This window comes from Stegostoma tigrinum, chromosome 22 (assembly GCF_030684315.1).
Source record: "Stegostoma tigrinum isolate sSteTig4 chromosome 22, sSteTig4.hap1, whole genome shotgun sequence".
Lineage (NCBI taxonomy): Eukaryota > Metazoa > Chordata > Chondrichthyes > Orectolobiformes > Stegostomatidae > Stegostoma > Stegostoma tigrinum.
Genome location: NC_081375.1, coordinates 4,591,065 through 4,603,804, shown reverse-complemented (window position 1 = coordinate 4,603,804; position 12,740 = coordinate 4,591,065). Strand labels below are relative to the sequence as shown.

Genomic DNA, 12,740 nt, shown 5'->3' with positions numbered 1-12,740 from the left:
CAGGTGCAGCACTAGGAGACTGCTGCTTGTCATGTTTTGTATTTGATTTTCATTGACAGGGCAAATCAGCAAGTAAGAAGATTGATCAGTCCTCAGTGCTGCCATCAGTTAACAGTTCACCTGATCCAGCCTGTGCAGGTAAAAGCTGTGGCCTAGCCAACATTCCCATGGGAACAGACTGTGTACCCACAAGGCAATACTACCCCTTACTCCCCGAAAACATTAGCCTTGTTTGAATGGGTATGTCCTGGCCTCAAGGAGCAGGATTAATCCAATTCAAAAAATTATCTCACAGTTAACCAAGTGTCTAACACTAGCAATGTCTTAGTAAGTGACACAGCAATAAGCTGTTCATTGATGCTCGGTCTGGGCTCCAGCAAGGCCATCACAGCCTTGTTTCAAACACGAACAAAAGAGTGGAATTTCAGTGGTGAATTGACAGGGCCTGCCCTTGGTATCAAGGCAACATTTGACTGACTATAACACCAAGGAGCCCGAGCAATATTGAAGTCGGAATGGAACCAGTGCTGTGGTGAAGGCATGGGGTGCAGGTGAAAGGGTGGGGGTGTTGTAGTTCCGAGTGCAGGCTGTCCGTATTTGGAATCGTGATGAGTACAAAGTAACATGATCGTGGTTGTTGGATGCCAGTGTAAGTGTAAATGTAAGTGGGAGGATTGCTGATTGTTGCACTACATTCAGCAACATTTGTGATTCCCTGGATTATGATTTGAATTGATTTATTGTTGTACCTGTTGTACATGTACCTGAGTACAGTGAAAAGTTTTGTTTTGTGAGCAGTACAGGCAGTTCATAACATACAAGGACATACAGGTCATGGGGTGTTTCGACAGAGAGAGGAATACAGGGTTACTGCTGGACGGGAGTTGCACAAATTAGAGGGGTCCATTCACAGTCTAACAACAGCAAGGAAGATAATAAAATGTGAGGCTGGATGAACACAGCGGGCCAAGCAGCATCTCAGGAGCACAAAAGCTGACGTTTCGGGCCTAGACCCTTCATCAGAGAGGGGGATGGGGGGAGGGAACTGGAATAAATAGGGAGAGAGGGGGAGGCGGACCGAAGATGGAGAGTAAAGAAGATAAGTGGAGAGAGTGTAGGTGGGGAGGTAGGGAGGGGATAGGTCAGTCCAGGGAAGACGGACAGGTCAAGGAGGTGGGATGAGGTTAGTAGGTAGCGGGGGGTGCGGCTTGGGGTGGGAGGAAGGGATGGGTGAGAGGAAGAACCGGTTAGGGAGGCAGAGACAGGTTGGACTGGTTTTGGGATGCAGTGGGTAGGGGGGAAGAGCTGGGCTGGTTGTGTGGTGCAGTGGGGGGAGGGGACGAACTGGGCTGGTTGAGGGATGCAGTAGGGGAAGGGGAGATTTTGAAACTGGTGAAGTCCACATTGATACCATTGGGCTGCAGGGTTCCCAGGCGGAATATGAGTTGCTGTTCCTGCAACCTTCGGGTGGCATCATTGTGGCAGTGCAGGAGGCCCATGATGGACATGTCATCAAGAGAATGGGAGGGGGAGTGGAAATGGTTTGCGACTGGGAGCACATCCCTCACCTTCCTGGACCTCTCAGTCTCCATCTCAGGCAACCAGCTTGTAACTGATGTCCATTTCAAGCCCACCGACTCCCACAGCTACCTAGAATACACCTCCTCCCACCCACCCTCCTGCAAAAATTCCATCCCCTATTCCCAATTCCTCCGCCTCCGCCGCATCTGCTCCCACGACAAGACATTCCACTCCCGCACATCCCAGATGTCCAAGTTCTTTAAGGACCGCAACTTTCCCCCCACGGTGATCGAGAACGCCCTTGGCCGCGTCTCCCGCATTTCCCGCGACACATCCCTCACACCCCGCCCCCGCCACAACCGCCCAAAGAGGATCCCCCTCGTTCTCACACACCACCCCACCAATCTCCGGATACAACGCATTATCCTCCGACACTTCCGCCATTTACAATCCGACCCCACCACCCAAGACATTTTTCCATCCCCTCCCCTGTCTGCTTTCCGGAGAGACCACTCTCTCCGTGACTCCCTTGTTCGCTCCACACTGCCCTCCAACCCCACCACACCCGGCACCTTCCCCTGCAACCGCAGGAAATGCTACACTTGTCCCCACACCTCCTCCCTCACCCCCATCCCAGGCCCCAAGATGACATTCCACATCAAGCAGAGGTTCACCTGCACATCTGCCAATGTGGTATACTGCATCCACTGTACCCGGTGCGGCTTCCTCTACATTGGGGAAACCAAGCGGAGGCTTGGGGACCGCTTTGCAGAACACCTCCGCTCAGTTCGCAAAAAACAACTGCACCTCCCAGTCGCAAACCATTTCCACTCCCCCTCCCATTCTCTTGATGACATGTCCATCATGGGCCTCCTGCACTGCCACAATGATGCCACCCGAAGGTTGCAGGAACAGCAACTCATATTCCGCCTGGGAACCCTGCAGCCCAATGGTATCAATGTGGACTTCACCAGTTTCAAAATCTCCCCTTCTCCTACTGCATCCCTCAACCAGCCCAGTTCGTCCCCTCCCCCCACTGCACCACACAACCAGCCCAGCTCTTCCCCCCCACCCACTGCATCCCAAAACCAGCCCAACCTGTCTCTGCCTCCCTAACCGGTTCTTCCTCTCACCCATCCCTTCCTCCCACCCCAAGCCGCACCTCCATCTCCTACCTACTAACCTCATCCCACCTCCTTGACCTGTCCGTCTTCCCTGGACTGACCTATCCCCTCCCTACCTCCCCACCTATACTCTCTCCACCTATCTTCTTTACTCTCCATCTTCGGTCCGCCTCCCCCTCTCTCCCTATTTATTCCAGAACCCTCTCCCCATCCCCCTCTCTGATGAAGGGTCTAGGCCCGAAACGTCAGCTTTTGTGCTCCTGAGATGCTGCTTGGCCTGCTGTGTTCATCCAGCCTCACATTTTATTATCTTGGAATCTCCAGCATCTGCAGTTCCCATTATCTCTAACAGCAAGGAAGAAGCTGTTCTTGAACCAGTTGGAGCATGTGTTCAAGCTTCTGTATCATCTGCCCGATGGAAGAAGTTGTAGGAGAGCATTACTGGAGTGGGAGGGGTCTTTATTGATGTTGGGTGCCTTTCCATGCAACTAGAAGTGTATGCGATGTCCATGGATGGGAAGTTGGTTTCCATGATGGTCTGGGCTGTGCGCACAACTTCCTGTAGCTTTTTAACAGCCCTGGCTGGAGCAGTTGCTGTACCAGATTATGCATCCAGATAGAATGCTTTCAGTGGTGCATCTGTAAAGGTTGGTGAGGGTCCTTATGGCCATGCTGAATTTTCTAAGCCCCTTGAGGAATAGGAGGCATTATTGTGCCTTCTTGACTTGTGAGGTTATCAAGTGGCGTCCTCTACCACACACCCCCAGGCCAAGCAGGCTTCCCAATGAATGATCAACTTCAACAGTAGAAGATAAACCGGAAAGCTGCTTGGACAGGCTGTTCATTGTTGCCACTGTTAGCAACATCTCACTCGTGACCCTTTCAACCTCAGGTTCACTGATGTAGATGGGGATATGTCCTCCTCAAGCATTCCTCAAGATGTCCATGAAATGCTCACCTTGTCAGCACTGTCACACTCAGTTAATGAATTAAATTATTAACCTGGCTTTTCGGTGAAAATGTTGCCTGCTTTCCCAAACGGTAATGAAAGTCACTGCACTATTTTGAAGAAGGGCACTGGCATCATGTAGTGTGCCCTGAGGCCAATATTTAATGCTCAATCAACATCACCACAACAGTGTTTCTGGTCATTACCATGTCGCTGTTTGTGGGATCATGTTGTGTGGAGGTTGGCTGCTACGTTTCTTTAAAACCCAAACTGCTGTACCTGGCTTTTGGAGTGTTTGATGTGCGATAGTGTAGAGGGAGCTTTACCCTGTATCTAATCCCATGATGTCCCTGTCCTGGGAGTGTTTGATGTGCGATAGCACAGCGGGAGCTTTACTCTGTATCCGACACCGTGCTGTCCCTGCCCTGGAGTGTTTGATGGGGGTTAGTGTAGAGGGAGCTTTACTCTGTATCTAACCCCATACTGTCCCTGTTCCTGGGAGTGTTTGATGTGCGATAGTGTAGAGGAAGCTTTACTCTGTATCTAACCCCATACTGTCCCTGTTCCTGGGAGTGTTTGATGGGGGATGGTGTAGAGGGAGCTTTACCCTGTATCTAACCCCCTGTCCCTGGGAGTGTTTGATGGGGGACAGTGTAGAGAAGCTTTGATCTGTATCTAACCCCGTGCTGTCCCTGTCCTGGGAGTGTTTGATGTGCGATAGTGTAGAGGAAGCTTTACTCTGTATCTAACCCCATACTGTCCCTGTTCCTGGGAGTGTTTGATGGGGAATAGTGTAGAGGGAGCTTTACTCTGTATCTAACCCCATGCTGTCCCTGTCCTGGGAGTGTTTGATGGGGGTCAATGTAGAGAAGCTTTGATCTGTATCTAACTTGGTTAACAAGAAAGGACTTTTCGTAGATTAAAATGAGCTAAGGACTGTTTTAAAATCCACAGATTGTGGAAGCGATTATTGTAGGCTCAGAAAGCAGGCTACCAATACTCAATGTAAGTGCTGTTTACACTGTGGTTCGCCCAAGGAGCTGATTGGCTGGTACACCCTGCATCTACAAAGAGAGATTCAGCCTGCAACAAGTTGCTATTTGGTCTGTGGAGTGGTCACCAATTGTCGATGAAAAGGTCCTTCTGCTTGCCAATAACTATGTGATTGGTCCCCAGGGAGCTGAACAGCTTGTGGATGGAACGACATGGGCAGAAACCAATAGCTTTTCGGGAAAGGAGGTGGTGCTTTTTTCTCAGTGACAAAACATACCAGAAGCCTGAAGCAAGCCTGTTTATTATCCCTCACTTGTTGCTGTAACCAATAAGTTAGAGATTTCATAAGTAATGGCCCTGTCACTCTGGGTCTCCTTCAAGCAAGGGAAAGTACCTGCAGAAGGGACATCAGGGAGCAGCGAGTCCTGACATCCAAAAGAATCATGTCAGTGAACCCTGTGGCAGGGACCGTCGAGCTGCTAACCCAGCTTTCCCTCCATCCATAACACCATTCATTTTGGTCTGTCTGTGTCTGTATGTAATGTGCATGTGGGTGGGTTTTATTGAGGGGCTTAGAGTTTTAACTCGTGGTATAATTTTTTTGATAGTTCTAAATTGTTTGTCTGTGGCTAGAGTCTATATATTTGTATTAAATAGTGATTCTTGTTAAATATAGAAACCTGGTCCATACTTTATGTTAACTTGCGTTTGAGGGAAGTGACAGAAAACGGTATTATCACTGGACTGTTAATTCAGAGACCTAAGTAAGGTTCAAATCCTGCCACAGCAGATGGTGCAGTTTGTATTCAATAAAAAGAAAACTGGAATTGTGTCTAACAATGACCATGAACATTGTCAATTGTCAGAAAAAAACCCACCTGGTTCACTAATGTCCTTTAGGGAAGGAAACTGTCGTCCTTACCTGGATAACAAAGTGTGGAGCTGGATGAACACAGCAGACCAAGCAGCATCTCAAGAGCACAAAAGCTGACGTTTCGGGCCTAGACTTCTGATGAAGGGTCTAGGCCCAAAACGTCAGCTTTTGTGCTCCTGAGATGCTGCTTGGCCTGCTGTGTTCATCCAGCTCCACACTTTCTTATCTCGGATTCTCCAGCATCTGCAGTTCCCATTATCTCTGCCATCCTTACCTGGTCTGGCCTACATGTGACTTCAGACTCATAGCAATGTGGTTGACTCTTAACTGCCTTCTGGGCAAATAGGAATGTGTCACACAATGCTGGCCTAACAATAAGGAAAAGCGAGAGACAAACTGGGGAATTTTGCATACTTTTATAAAGCTTTTCGCTTTTGTGGTGAATCTGAGAATAGTGGAGCTTGATTTCCAGTGTGCCACCCAGTGAGGTTTGACACAATTTAGAAGGAGATTTACTCTGTATCAAATCCTGTACTGTCCCTGTCCTAGGAGTGTTTGATGGGCACATTGTAGACCGAGCTTTACTGTGTATCAAACTCTGTGCTGTCCCTGTCCCAGTAGTGTTTGAAGGGAACAGTGCAGAGTAAGCTTTACTTTCAATTTAAAGAGTAGGGAGGTTTTTTTTTCACTGTAAAAGAATGAAGTAAGCTTTAGTTTGTCTCTAACTCCATGCTGTACTCGTCCCGGGAGTGTGTATTAGGGACAACGTTAATGGGGCATTGCTTCCAAATAAAAAAGACAGTAAGCTGCTTTGCTCTGAACCTAGCCCCATGCTGTACCTGTCCTGGGAATGTTAGCTTGGATTGTGTTGAGGGAACTTTATTTAAAGGAGTCAAGGGATGTTTATGCTGTATCTAACCCCATGCTATTCCTGTCCTGGGAATGTTTGATGGAGGGGCAGTGTAGAGGATGCTTTCCTCGATATCTAACCCCGTGTTGTCTCTGTCCTGGAAATGTTTGGTGATGACATTGTCGAAGAATCTTAAGTTTAGGTTTCAAGGAGTTGAGAATTTTAATTTCAATTTAAAAGAGTAGAGGGAGTTTTGCTCTGTATTTAACCTTGTGTTGTCCCTGTCCTGAGAGTGTTTGATGGGGGACAATGTAGAGGCAGCTTTACTCTGTATCTAACCCCATGCTGTCCCTGAACTCAGAGTGTTTGATGAAGACTATGCTGAGGAAGATTCACTGTTTATTTAGAAGAGTAGATGAAGCTTTACTTTCAGTTTAACAGAGTAGAAGAAGCTTTATTCTCTATCTAACCCCATGCTGTACCTGTCCTGAGACTGTTTGGTGGGGTCGGTGTGGATGGTGACTGTAGTGAAATGTTCAATATTTTGTCTCTCTGCTCAAAATTGGACTCAGCGATCTTTTTCCCTGCCTGTCAATTTTTAAAAATCCCTGGTTTGAATGCCATGGAAACAAACTTTTAAATCTAAAGACTGTCATTACTTATCGGAAATGGACTATATCACCAAGGTGATGGTGGCTCAGGGGTTAGCACTGCAGCCTCACAGCGCCAGGGACCTGAGTTCAAGTCCAGCCTCGGGCGACTGTCTGTGCGGAGTTTGCACATTCTCCCTGTGTCTGCTCGGGTTTCCTCCGGGTGCTCCGGTTTCCTCCCACAGTCCAAAGATGTGCAGGCTAGGTGGATCGGCCATGCTAAATTGCCCGTAGTGTTTAGGGGGATGGGTTTGGGTGGGATGCTTCAAGGGGTGGAGTGGACTTGATGGGCCAAAGGGCCTGTTTCCACACTTTAGGGAATCTAATCTAAAATACTAATCATCTGAATATAATCTTGATATGAAAGGCAGTGGCTGGGCTCCTTAACTGTGAAAGGAAATAAAATAGATGCTTTTCATCTTGCTGAAAAGAGTTGAATGAATGAACTAGTTCTATGCTTTTGAATGAGGTATGTACAGTTGCTGCAGTACATCACATCAAAAGAACTGCACGCTCATATTTCCCTTTGTCAAATTTGCTACGATCAATAGATTGCGCAGTCTGCAGGTAATGAGAAACCTTCCACATCTCACAGTGTATCGAGTTGCCTTAGTAACTGCATTTTCAGGTCAGAAGTGGGAGTGAGAAATGTGGAGGCGTCACTCCTCCACCAACCCCCACCAGTTTGGTACAGCCAGCAGGTGCTTGAACCCACTGTCTGTATACAGCTTCTTCCTCTCGTTTATTAAAAACCAGGGGGAGGGGGACAAATGCGAACAGCTTTGAGCTGAGATTGGAATTGTAGGTTTCAGCATCCGGCGCAAGTTTCTCAACTTAGTGCTCACGAAATTTACACTCAAATAGAAAATTTGTGTACCGGTCAGTGAGACATGTACCAGTCAGTGCTTTGTGTGCCGGTCAGTGTACTGTGTACCAGTCAGTGCTCTGTGTACTGGTCAGTGCAGTGTGTACTGGTCAGTGTGCAATGTACCGGTCAATGCTTTATGTACCAATCAGTGCTCTGTGTAGCAGTCAGTGTGCTACATTCCAGTCAGCAAGCTGTGTTTCAGTCAGCGTACTGTATATCAATCAATGCTAGATGTACCCCCAGTGTGTTACACTGCGTAGTGGTCAGTATGTTACACTGCATACCGGTCAATGTGTTACAGTGTGTAGCAGTCATTGTGTTAGAGTACATACTGGTCAGTGTGTTACAGTGTGTAACAGTAAGTGTGTTACACTGCGTGGTGGTCAGTGTGTTACATTGTGTAACAGTCAGTGTGTTACAGTGTGTAGCGGTCAGTGTGTTACAGTGTGTAGCAGTCATTGTGTTAGAGTGCTTACCGGTCAGTGCGTTAGGCTGTGTAGCGTTCAGTGTGTAGCAGTCAGTGTGTTACAGTGCATACTGGTCAGTGTGTTACAGTGTGTAACAGTAAGTGTGTTACACTGTGTGGTGGTCAGTGTGTTACAGTGTGTAGCGGTCAGTGTGTTACAGTGTGTAGTGATCAGTATGTTACACTGTGTAGGGGTCAGTGTGTTACAGTGTGTAGCCGTCAGTGTATTACAGTGTATACTGGTCAGTATGCTGTGGTGCCGTACCTGTTGGTGTGTTACACTGTGTAACGGTCAGTGTGTTATAGTGCATAACGGTCAGTGTGTTACACTGCGTACCAGTCAGTGTATTACAGCATGCACTGGTCAGTGTGTTATGTGTGTACCGATTTCTGTGATGTATTTGAACTCGTGATGTTAGCCTAGACTATTGGATTGCATGTCTGAAGGAGCTATTAGGGGCTTCCTTGATCTAGCACTGTTCTCAACCTCAGAATTCTCAATTCTGTTTGCAAATATTGGTGTTGAAATTGAGTCCGTGAAATAAATTTGCCTGCCAATTTATGCCCAACTAAATTCCACAAACAGCAACATAATCACCCCCCACTCCACTTTCTCCTGTTGTTTCCTGCTGAGGGTCAACAGCGATCTAAGGGATTGCTGGAAACAGATGAGATGAAAACAGTAACAATCAGAATCATACTGGAATAGAGTGTAAATAAAATCAAATATGACTGAAACTATCCCTCATCTCTCCTACAGTTAACGTGACTTCAGCCTGGACACAGGGCTCTGCCGTCCGAGGGAGATCATTGTCCCTCAATCATAGTTTTCGCCTGAAAGTGGAGAAGTTGGAGATGGTAAGTTAATGATTATTAGGCCAGTTTAGACGTTAGGCGTGGTATGCTTGTGCTGTTTTTTTGAAGGAACTAGCCAAATTAGTTGCAAACCATAGTCTTCTTCCCATAATCTTGCAAATTAATCCTGTTCAATCACATGTCCTTTGGCGTGTTCCAGGGAATCTGATTATGAGTCCATGATCTTATCAAACCTTCATTTGAAGACATCTCTACTCTAGTTCCTTTTGCAGTGAATTTCAAGCTCTGACCTGTTGTTACCAATTGAATGATCAGAGGAAATGTTTTATCCCTCCCTGCTGGATCACAATCCTTTTAATTTTCATTACATGGATTAAATCTCCTCTTAAACTTTCTCTGCTCAAATGTTAGCCTCGTCATGCTCTCCACAGAACCCAAGTGTTTTGTTCCTGGTACCATTCTGGTGAGCCTCCTCTGCACCTCCTGTATTATCCTGATACTCGTCCTAAACAGTGGTGCCCAGAATTGAAAGCACTACTCCTCATTTTTATAATCACTGGCACCATTTACAAAGTCAAGTATCTTATGCACCTTTGTAACCACTTGACATACCTGAACCGTTGATTTAAGAGGTCCTGTGATAGAGTGCTAATGTCTCTACCTCTGGGCCAGGAGATCAGGATCAGGATCAGGTTCCAGCTGCCACAGAGGCATTTCCAAACAGATTGACCAAAAACACTTGATCGTCTAACTACCCTCACACCTGTCCGGACAGCAGTGTTTACGTTGTACTCTGTCTCGATGGTGTAACTCCCAAGGAATAGCACTTGATAAATCACAGCTGGTATGTACAACAAGTGTTCAGCTACATTGGATTTTATGCTCAAATTGTTCCTCTCTGGTTTAAAGCGTTTAAAAGCGCATGAGCGTTTTACAGTCATCTCCCCAGATGCTTCCACTTAGGGAGATCATAGACTACATTCAGATGAAGAGAGGAAGTCAGAGGCAGTTCTTCCTCCTTCATTGATCTACCAGAAGGTTCTGTGCTGAACTTTTCTCTGTCGGTTTGTTGCCTTTGTTTCTACCGACTTTTTTATTGCCAAAACTAATGAGTCAAAAGGCCCAAACATATTTATTCATTTAAACCCATTTTACACATTGTTATTATCTGCAGCATAACAAGGGTCTTAACAACAGGGGTGCTAGCCCTGATGCCTGTGGAATACCACTAGTCAGAGACCTCCAGTCAGAAAAACACCCCTCCACTGCTACTCTCTCTGTTCTCTGACTAAGTCAGTTCTGTATCCATCTGACCAGCTTAGCGTTGATCCCATGTGACTTTACCTTTTATATCAGCCTGCCATAAGGGACCTTGTCAAAGGCCTTACTATGGTCCATACAGACAACATCTACCTCATTGCCCTCATCATTCATCTTTGTCACCTCTTTGAAAACTCAATCGATTTTGTGAGACACAACATCCCCCACAAAAAGCCATGCTGCCTATCAGTAATAAATTCATATCTTTCCAAATCTGAGTAAATTCTATTCCTAAGAATCGTCTCCAATAATTTCCCTACCATTGATGTAAGGGTCATTGCCATGTAATTTCTCAAATTATCCCTGTTGCCCGTTTTAAACAAGGGAACAACATTAGTTATTCTCCAGACCTATGGGACATGTCCTCTGACTAAAGAGGATACAAAGATTTTATACAAGGCTTTACAATTTCCTCACTTGCCTTGCTCATAGTCTGGGATAGATCCAACAAGTTCAGGGGATTTGTCTACCTTAGTGCTTTTCAAAGCACCCAACACCTCCTTTTTTTATATTGTGGAGGTGCTGGTGTTGGACTGGGGTGGACAAGGTCAGAAATTACACAACACCAGGTTAGTGCAACAGGTTTATTTGAAATCACGAGCTTATGGAGCCTCGCTCCATCTTCAGGTGTTAGTGAGAGAGGTAGTATCAGGCACTTAATTGATAAGCATAAGATCAAAGGGTCACACAACTGATGAGGATGTAACCTAAGATACTGTTAAGCCTTTAATCAGTTAGAAGGTTTTAATTTATTTATATGTATATGTAAATCCGTGAATTCCTTTTAAATCACTGTCCTGAGAGAACTAAACGCTTTATCAGTGTAAAGAAGAGGTGAGATTTTAGGTCAGACGATGCATGTTAGGTGTGTATGTGTGCAAGAGTGTGTGTATGTGAGTGTCCGTGCATGTGTGTGTGTGTGAGAGTGCGTGTGTGTGTGTGCACGCGCGCGTGTATGTGTCTGTGTCTATGTGAGAGTGTACATCCCTGTCTGGCGATTGTTACATGGCGTCACAAGACAAGGATGTTCCCTCCCAGTGGGGGAGCACTTCATCGGGTCACGGACATTCAGCCTCGGATCTTCGGGTAAACATCGTGTACGACGGACTTTGGGATATACAACTACACAGAGTCACTGAGCAGATAAAACCTTTCGAGATAGAGATAGTTCCTTCAGGGCAGTGACTTGAAAGGAATTTAGGATTTGCATATACATACTAATGAATTAAAATCATCAGATTAAAGATTTAACAGCATCTAAAGTTTGTTTAAAACATCCTCATCAGTTTACTCATACATTCTGAGTCTGATACTGCCTCTCTACTATCACCTGAAGAAAGAGCAAGGCTCCAAAAGAATGTGTTTGCCAATAAACCCGTTAGTCAATAATCTGGTGTTGTGTGATTTATGACTTTATTTATATTTACTTGCCCTAGAATATCAATAACCCTCTGTTTAGATTCATCATCAATGTTGTGCTTCTCCTTTGTGAATACTGGAGCTAGTACTTATGGTTGTAGTAGGGCTGCTCTGTCCTAGATGGTGTTGAGCTTTTAGATTGTCACTGAAGATGTAGCCATCCACGCAACTGGAGAGCATTTTATCATACTCCAAATTTATGACTCTTTTTTTACAGATTAGATTAGATTAGGTTCCCTTTTGTGTGGAAACAGGCCCTTCAGCCCAACAAGTCCACACTGTCCCTTGGAGCATCCCACCCAGACCCATTCACCTACAACCCACACAACCCTGAATACTACGGGCAATTTAGCAGGGCCAATCCACCTAGCTTGCGCATCTTTGGACTGTGGGAGTAAACCGGAGCACCCGGAGGAAACCCACGCAGACACAGGGAGAATGTGCAAACTCCGCACAGACAGTAACCTGAGGCTGAACCGGGTCCCTGGTTTTGTGAGGCTGCAGTGCTAACCACTGAGCCACCGTGCCGCTGGCTTGTTGATCATGGACTTTGGAGAGTCAGAAAATTAGTTACCTCAAAAATCCAAGCCTCTAACCTGCTCTTCCAGCCACAGTAGTCTGTGGTTAGTCTAACAAAGCTTCTGGTCAGTGCTAAGCCCCAGGATATTGATGTTGATGAAGGTTTCACTGATGGTCCTGCTGTTGAACATCAAAAGAAGTTGGTTAGATTCAATCTTGTTAATGACAAGCATTGTGTGGCCAGCTTGCCAGTTATCATCCAAAATGCAGACGTTGTCCAGGCTTTACTGTATTTGGACATGAACTGCTTCAGTATTTAAGCAGTTGTGAATGGTACTGAAAACTGTGAAACTAGCACAAACATCCCTGCT

At 46.1% G+C, this 12,740-nt stretch overlaps 1 protein-coding gene across 4 annotated transcripts in view; it reads left to right on the top strand.

The window, feature by feature from the left end:
* The window catches only part of stxbp4 (syntaxin binding protein 4), a 192,159-nt gene that overhangs the window by 64,878 nt on the left and 114,541 nt on the right, over positions 1 to 12,740 (top strand). For all 4 annotated transcript variants that reach the window (XM_059653591.1, XM_059653589.1, XM_059653592.1 and 1 more), the window contains 2 exons: positions 60 to 138; positions 9,056 to 9,153. In XM_059653591.1, the coding sequence (XP_059509574.1) occupies positions 60 to 138; positions 9,056 to 9,153 (177 nt within the window). The remainder of the gene's footprint in view (positions 1 to 59; positions 139 to 9,055; positions 9,154 to 12,740) is intronic.